The sequence below is a fragment of the Triplophysa rosa genome, linkage group LG6, assembly GCF_024868665.1.
Source record: "Triplophysa rosa linkage group LG6, Trosa_1v2, whole genome shotgun sequence".
Classification (NCBI taxonomy): Eukaryota; Metazoa; Chordata; class Actinopteri; order Cypriniformes; family Nemacheilidae; genus Triplophysa; species Triplophysa rosa.
This window is the reverse complement of record NC_079895.1, coordinates 518,259-526,517: the sequence shown is the minus strand read 5'-3', so window position 1 is coordinate 526,517 and position 8,259 is coordinate 518,259. Positions and strand designations below refer to the sequence as shown.

The window sequence follows — 8,259 nt, the reverse complement described above, 5'->3', positions numbered from 1 at the left end:
GAGAGGAGGGGATAGAAATGCATACTGTCCTCGCTGTTTTTTCACTCGTGTGCAGCCAAGGTTTGTCTTATTCTCAAATGACTGACAGCTGTGAGTCCTACAAGATCATCAGCTTCATCATGAGCCCAACACACAGTACAGAGGATCATGAGCTATAATGATCTGATCAAACATGAACACAATCATGATGAAATAGCAACACATGTTATAATCCAGTATTCTGGTAGAGTGAGGCCGTAGTCACTGTCAGCCCGTAGAGTATTACTGTAGTGATGGTAGGTTTACTCTATGTGTTTGACTCCTGCACACTTACTGTAACTCTACACCATGAATGCACTGGACTGTACTGTGTGTTGCTTTCGATGAAAGCGCACGCGTAATGTATAAACGTAAACGTCTCTGATAGTGTTTGGCCATTTAAAGATTGAAATCATTGGAGCGGGGAATGGTTGTGAACATGGTAAAATGGCACTTTTATGGTGGCATGAAGCAAAACAAACATGAGTGGTTTCACATGGGCCTGATGTTTCACCAACATGCCATATAATCGTACCACGAGCCAGGGAAGTGTGGAACCCCATCGCCCTCCAACCCCTAGAGGGACAATTTATGCTATAAAGTTTTCTACAATATCACTTTGACACAGTCTATATGTAACAGAAGATGGCATTATTGTTGTAAACCCTTTATTTTAAAAGGCTAAACATTTACATATATGATATAAACTTATTAAACGTTGTCTTGAATAATTGTATGAAGATGTTTTTTAAACTAATACAATAATAAAAGACAATTCCTGATAAAACAATCGTAAAAAGGACTAGTTGTACTGTAGTGTTACAATCAGTCTGTTATCATACAAATATTAAGTCATTAAAAAGAGTGTAAATAAATAAAACCACTCAAATTGTTGAAATTATGAAGTCTTAATGTTTGGTGAAAATAATACGTTACTGCATAATATATTATATAATAAAGTCAATAAATGTCCAAAGCCCCACAAAATAAATCGATGAGCAAAATGACAATGCACTAACCTGCCTTGTTTAGTGTCATATTAAAACCATTATTTTTCTCCGAATGTAATTTTTTTCAAAATTCATTTTTTATTCCGTGTTTTTATATAGCACACTATATATGACAGTATTCTAAAATGCATTTTAATGTGCTATAATAATAACATGCTACTTGTATACAACTTTGTATTTTTTTGCGTGTGTGTCACTTTAATTTTGACTTATTTTGGGTGTGGACTTTTGTCTTTGAGTTTCAGTACCTTAAAGTTGCTTTTGTCAAAGGAAGCAGTGAAATGCTCATGAAGTAAACTCTAGGGCTTTTCACACTGCACTTAACCCCGGGTTATCGTCATTCTAAACCTCGCTTTTAACCCTGGGTAAACATACGTTTCACACTCGTAATTTTGAACCGCATTTGACCTGGGGTCAGCACCACATTGCGCTGCCAACATGTGCAGTGTGAAACGAAGCGGGAGTAGAATGATACCAACGGACACCCAATCAAAAACTGAACAGCTTACCTCATTTCACAACAAGCTGTGTACAGTCACAGGAACTCCGTGCGCTGTGTAACAATCCTTTGAGTGTTTTATTTATTTGAGTAAGTAACGTTTTAGGAGGCTATAAACAGCCAACAAGGATTTGCGGAACAACAAGGTATTCAGTTATTTAAAGGGACCACGCACTGTTTTTATTCAGTCAGTTTGACGCTGAAGTATTTATCCAATCATGACTGTTGACACAAATATGCAAATGAGACCGTTAACCCAGGGTTTAGTGATGGACAGATGGACAAATGTCATGTATATAATTTGTCTACCAAAATTGTTTACAGAAGAAGGGCGTTTATAGTATAACTGTTGGATTTTGTGGGGCTGCTGGGCAGTCACCTTTAATTGTCACCACCTTTCAGCCCACCAGCGACGGCCCTGCCACTAGCTATTAAAGTAACAGGTGGACTCAACGTCCGTGAGTTGTTTCTGAGACAGAAGTGGTCAAATTGACAGAGAGAAAATCCAAGGAGGCTAACAAAGCCCTTGTGTTTATGTTCTTGAGAGGTGCGTTCTGTTTCCTGTCTTAATTCATTTGTTTTTGGCCAGAGTATGTATGGTCCGCTCGGAGGCCAAACACATTCATTTCCCCCAATCAATATGACCGAGAAGTTTCCTTCCTTCTGTCTGAGATCTCTTCCCCATCCCAAGAAAAAAAGACCTCATGTGAAATCTGGGTGCCATGACAACAGGCAGCATCAAAATCCAATTAAATGAAACTTCCTCCCACTTGAGCGGAGCTTCCTGTAGCCAGGCACTTCTCACACTTAAGTCACTCATTCTGACACTTACATGTCACCTCATAATATCACACTCGTGTTTCCAAATGAAGCTAATTGCAACATTCCGGCTGATGAACAAGTCTGGGCTTATTTGAAAGAATTCTCAATCTATACCACTAAAATGTGTTACGAAATAGTCATGAAACAAAAACTATACTGATCCCTCTCAAACATTAAATAAACTTTTTTTTTAAGATTAATGTTTAATTCATTACTGTAACAAAAAAAGAATAACTTCAAATTATAATATCAACAAAACAATGTGTGTAAACACAACAAAATCAATCGGAATCTCTGAATCTCTTCTGAAGTATTTGAGTTTGACATGGCACATCAGGGGTGTCTTCCAGAAAGCAGGTTAACTTACCGCCAGCTAAACCAGATGATCCCAAACCATGCTTACTCGGGGTGTGTCACGTTTGAAGGGTAAACCTCACGAAAGATACCCAGAGTTAACGCTCGCTCACAGGAACAACATGAAGACATTGCCAATGGATCACAGATTTCACGAGTCACCATGGAAACAGTTAAGAAGCTTAAAGGTTTTGTCTTAAAACCTTTGGACCTCTAAAAGTGCTAAATTAAAAATCATAAATATTCTGTCATTGAATTTATACGTTTATAAAACTATAAACGCTATTAAATATAAAGATAGTTTAGATACACTGCATGTAGGCTACTATATACGTATTTTTACACTAAGATATTTAAAACATATATTCATCATGGCTATCTCTGTTAGATTAGTTGAGTAACCGTTATTTTACCATGTGTATGGGTTTCTACCCGTGTATGTGTTTAATTGCATTGCTCATTGTGTAGGCTGCATATTGAAGCTCTATTTTGTTCCTTAAAAACTACTTTTATTTGGTTTTGTGAAAACTGACTTTGCAATGTGTCAGCTTTATTTTGAACAGTTGCTGATATGAACGGAGACTCTTTTAATTGTAGAAACTGCGCTGAATAGAAGTGAGAGAGAGAGAGAGAGAGAGAGAGAGAGAGAGAGAGATATTCACAGGCTCAGTTATTTACACGCCATGACTTCAGTTTAGCTAATATAATAATATAACCCAAGCATCACTAATTGAGTAATAATCATTTAAATCACAAATCTATTTCTCAAGCATTACAATCACAGAAGAAAGTGTGTAGAATAAACCCACACTTCTTTCTTTCCCTCAGGTAGAGGAGAAGCTCTGTTCTGGTGTTTGCATGTGTTATTTCCACCTGTCATCCAGCGGACGCACACTCACATGAAGAATAATACATGCTGAAATAAATCAAAGGTGCCGTGGAAAGCCTAGTTGATCAAATCCTGAGACAATTGAATGATAAATGTGTGGTCCTGTGGCTGCTTGTGTTGCAGGTTGTCTGGAGGTTATTACTGTGTGCTTTATGCGCTTCTGCCCATTCATCACACCGCCGCTCGTGCTTCCAGACAGAGAACAGAGCACTAACCTGTCCAGCACTCCACTTCATTTCTATACGGCAGGATGGCCTTAGGATTGTTCTCATAAAGAAAGATCAACGTGTTTCACTGAAAGCAAACTGCTAAATAATTGAACTTTAAGCTAATAAACATATGATCGCTTACAATAACATGATTGAAAAGCACATATTCCACTTCATACTGAAGGTCTGGGAACTTTGGCCGCTTTCTTTGGTCAAGGCCCGCCCAAGAGGCCATATGACTGACAGGTAAAGCAACCAATCACGTTTCGTTTTGAGCCGCGTCATGTTTAGAGGCGTAGCAATGTAATGAAAATCTGTTCACCAAAATCTGTTACCATCTGCTAAATGACTTAATGTAAATGTAAAATGTCACCTACGTACAGTATATGTACATTTAAAACACGTTACTGTTTGTGTAGTTTGACATCATTGCTTTATGACACAATTGAATAAGATCTTGATCAGAACAGTTTGATACTTTTGATTGGATGTCAATATTTTTACAATCAGATGGTATAGTAACTGAGCTGTTATGTGGTCACATGAATGAAACAGATGGCACAGTCATGCATTAGTCACTTGATTACATGAGATGAGCACTAAACTAAAACGAGCTGAAAGACTGATCACGGTACAGTCCTACACCGATCATTCTTCTGGAACCTTCAGTCATTGCAAACATCTGTATTCCTCAAACACGCGCACACGCACACATCATCAGCATCTTCAGTGTTCACAGCCGCAACTATAATCAATGAAAACAACACAGCAATGTTACTTACAAACACTTTTACAACAATTACCCATAGATGAATAAAGTGTATTACATAAAACTATTGAAACCATGGTCTGTTTGAATACTCCAGTCTGATTGGCTGGAAGGTGTACATTAAAAGAGTTTGTAATGTTCTCATGTGAACTTAATTTTTTATTTAATTTTGCATTATGGCATTTTTAAAGATCATAATTCATCGTCTGATGAATAATATCATAGATAGTTCTCTTTTTAATTGAGAATAAGCCAGACTTTTAGGCACTTGACATTTAATGGCACTTGACTATTGTTTTGCAGTCATAAGCATCTGTGTGTAGTGTTGTGGGCAGAGTTTTGCTTAGCAATGTGCTACTCATTCATTCTTTACAGACTTTAACACAATCTCAGATAGGCATTACATTGTCTGGAGACCCAAACCCCAATTCATGTGAGGAAAACTATACACCAGTGGTCTCCAACATGGCGCCCGCAGGCACCTGGTGGTCCGCATGAACTCTGTAAGATGCCCGCCAAACAAAGGCTCAACAATAATGCTCAGGACAGTTGATGAATCTGTGACTATACCGATCAACCGAGTGCTACAAATATTATTAGCACATGCTTTAAGATCGAATATATTCAAGTGCAAAAATATATAAAAGGAAACTCAATTTGATCTCTTCAGGTAGCCCTCACTTACAAAAAGGTTGGCGACCCCTGCTATACACCATATAACACAGTGAGAAGTCACTAATAATGGTGTTTCTTCCTGTTCATGGCCATGTCTGTAAAATCCAGGATTAAGTCTCAAAATTCAATTATGAGATTAGGAGCATCCAAGAAAACGAGACGCAAACCAGTAATGTGTGTTTATCGCTGTAAATGATCGATTATACGACAGATTTTGATATACAGTGCTGATTTTATTAACACTATATTTTATTATTTCGCACAAATAAAGGGTCACATTTATTCAATACTGCAGTGATATTAGGTTTGTAGATTCAACCTCTCTGGTCATCAGTTGTTTTATCATTTTCTAAGGTTCAGAATTAAATCTGCTAAGCAACCGATGATGAAAATATCTCCAGTAACTAATATTTACATAAAGAGATGATAACATAGGCCTAAAGTTCACACTCTCCAGATGAAAACTACTCAAATAAGATCACTAGTAGCACATATGATGAACCTCTTCTGTTTCAACCACATTCAACTCTCAACTCAACTCAACTTTATTTATATAGCGCTTTTACAATTTTCATTGTTACAAAGCAGCTGCACATGAGACACATTGACTACAAGCAAAACAATCAAAGTTGTACCTGCAAAAAAACAAAAAAACATTCACATTCACAACCTCTCTAAGACCACAGGAGCTCAAGATATCATGTCATTTATTGTTTGGTATTAAATGCACTCGACTATTGCGCGCACAAGTTTGTTATTTTAAATGTAGACACGCGCACATTTTTCGGCGCTGCACCCAGATGGAAATATTTCAACTTTTCAGAGTGCTGCGCGCGCACCGGGGGTCACGTGACAAGAGAAAGCGCTGCAGCTCGCGTTTTTATCAGACGCGCAATGTGAATTGGCCCTGTTGTAGACAGCCCTTACGGTTGGAGACAAAAACGAGGTCCAAGACAGGCAGCAATCCATTCAAGGTAGAGATTTATTTACGTGCACGGCGGGATGAAGAAAAGTAGCAATTTCACAGTGTTGCCAAATACAGAACATCGTAGTGAACAAAAATAAAATAAAAAAACTATACACCAATGCAGCTTAATCTATTGTCTTTCGTTGCTAGCAGACTAACGTTGCTATAGTTAGCCCACGCCATACCGCTCGTGCTCAACTCTCCCTCTCAATTCACAGCCGCCCCTTTTTATGGCTGGACCCACCTTCGGAACATACCATCTCTTAGGTAATTCCCACAGCACATCAAAACACACATATGACAAGCAACAAGAAATAATCAGACCTACAGTATACAAATAGATCTAAATAAAAAATAACAAACATAAATAAACAATCCTTTTCATTTGATATATTTATCTATTAAGCTTGTATCAATAAATGTCTTAAATCATATTACTGTGTTGTGTGGTTATTTATAATATGCAATAATGAAATATAACACAAGTCTATGTCTGGTCACGGGTATCTCCGTGACATCTCCTCCCACTTCTTTTGGACAACCCTTGGGGTGTCCTGGAAAGAAAATCAGCAGTGCCGTTTTGAGGGCCCTTACGATATTGCACTTCAAAGTGAAAAGGCTGCATTGCCAGAAACCATCACGTAATACGAGAATTGGTGTCCTTCATTCGGCCCAACCAAGTTAAGGCCCAATGGTCTGTCTCCAGAGTGAACTTTCTACCTAACAGATAGTATTTGAAAGAGTCCAGTGCCCACTTCACTGCCAGACACTCTTTCTCCACAAAAGAGTATCTAAGAGTATCTGCCTACTAATGTACGCAATAGGGCATACCTGATCCTGCTGCCCTTGTAGGAGTACTGCACTCAGTCCATAATCTGAAGCATCCGTTTGGGCTCTGTAACACAGGTTCACCACACAAAGAGTTTTTCAAATCCATAAAAGCATTGTCACAGTCTTTAGTCCACACAACTTTATTCGGTTGGTTTTTCTTGTGGGACGAATCGTCTGTACCACCCTACTAATCCCAAGAAAGATCGTACCTGCTTCTTTGTAGATGGCCGCTCGGCATGCTTGACAGCCTCAACCTTCCCGATCTGTGGTCGTATGACCCCACGACCCAGTACATGTCCCAGGTATGTTGTCTCAGCTTTGGCGATGTTGCATTTATCAGGCCGTATTGTTAGTCCTGCTGCTTTAATCTTTGACAATATCTCCTTCACCTGCTGCAAATGGTGTTCCCAATTCTCACTGAAGATGATTATGTCATCCAGATACGCGGCAGCAAAATCCTTTGAAACGTTGAGGGAGCTCTGTGAAGCCCAAATGGTAAGACCTGGAAATGAAAGTGTCCCAATGGTGTTTTAAAAGCAGTCAATTCTTTACTTTCTAGACTTAATGGTACTTGCCAGTAGCCTTTACACAAGTCCAGCGTGGTGAGAAACTGTGCCTTACTCAGTCTCTCTATCAGCTCATCCACTCTGGGCATGGAATACGGGTCAAACTTGCTCACAGCTTTCAATTTCCTAAAGTCTAAACAGAATCTTATTGTTCCATCCTTTTTAGGAACTAAAACGATGGGGTTATTCCATTCACTTCTGGGGGGTTCTGTCACTCCCAGTTTCTGCATTGCATCGATTTCTTCCTTCAACAATGGCAACAGTTTTTTTTTTTGGTACTCTGTATGGGTGTTGGTGAATTGGCTTACTATCCTTTAGATATATGTGATGCTGGACAAGGTCCGTCTTACCGGGTGAGTTGAGGAACAGTTGTTGAGGGATGACCTTTAGCAGTTGTTCCTTTTTCTCCTCTGTGAGATGTTGCAGATCCAGACAGCCCTTATCCTGCTGAACAGGCAAGTATTGTTCCTCCAAGTCCTCCTCCGTATTCACCGCCCTCACCAGAAGCTCCTGTTTAGCAAGTACTGCCTGCTCTGGTTGCGAGGCCTGCTCATGCCACTTCTTTAGCATATTTATGTGGAAGATCTGTAATGGCTGCTGTCTGGAAGGCATCTCAGTCTCGTAGTTGACTAAACTAACTTTCCTTTTCA

General features: G+C 39.1%; 1 protein-coding gene across 1 annotated transcript in view; it reads right to left on the bottom strand.

Annotated features, from left to right (window-relative positions):
• arsh (arylsulfatase H) overlaps window positions 1-8,221 on the bottom strand; it is a 17,766-nt gene extending 9,545 nt beyond the window's left edge. Inside the window, exons 1-5 of the mRNA XM_057335346.1 lie at window positions 7,960-8,221; window positions 7,615-7,742; window positions 7,253-7,522; window positions 7,044-7,107; window positions 6,854-6,932 (exon numbers count right to left, since the gene is read on the bottom strand). Of these exons, the coding sequence (XP_057191329.1) occupies window positions 6,854-6,932; window positions 7,044-7,107; window positions 7,253-7,522; window positions 7,615-7,742; window positions 7,960-8,221 (803 nt within the window). The remainder of the gene's footprint in view (window positions 1-6,853; window positions 6,933-7,043; window positions 7,108-7,252; window positions 7,523-7,614; window positions 7,743-7,959) is intronic.
• Between the last annotated feature and the right edge of the window lie 38 nt (window positions 8,222-8,259).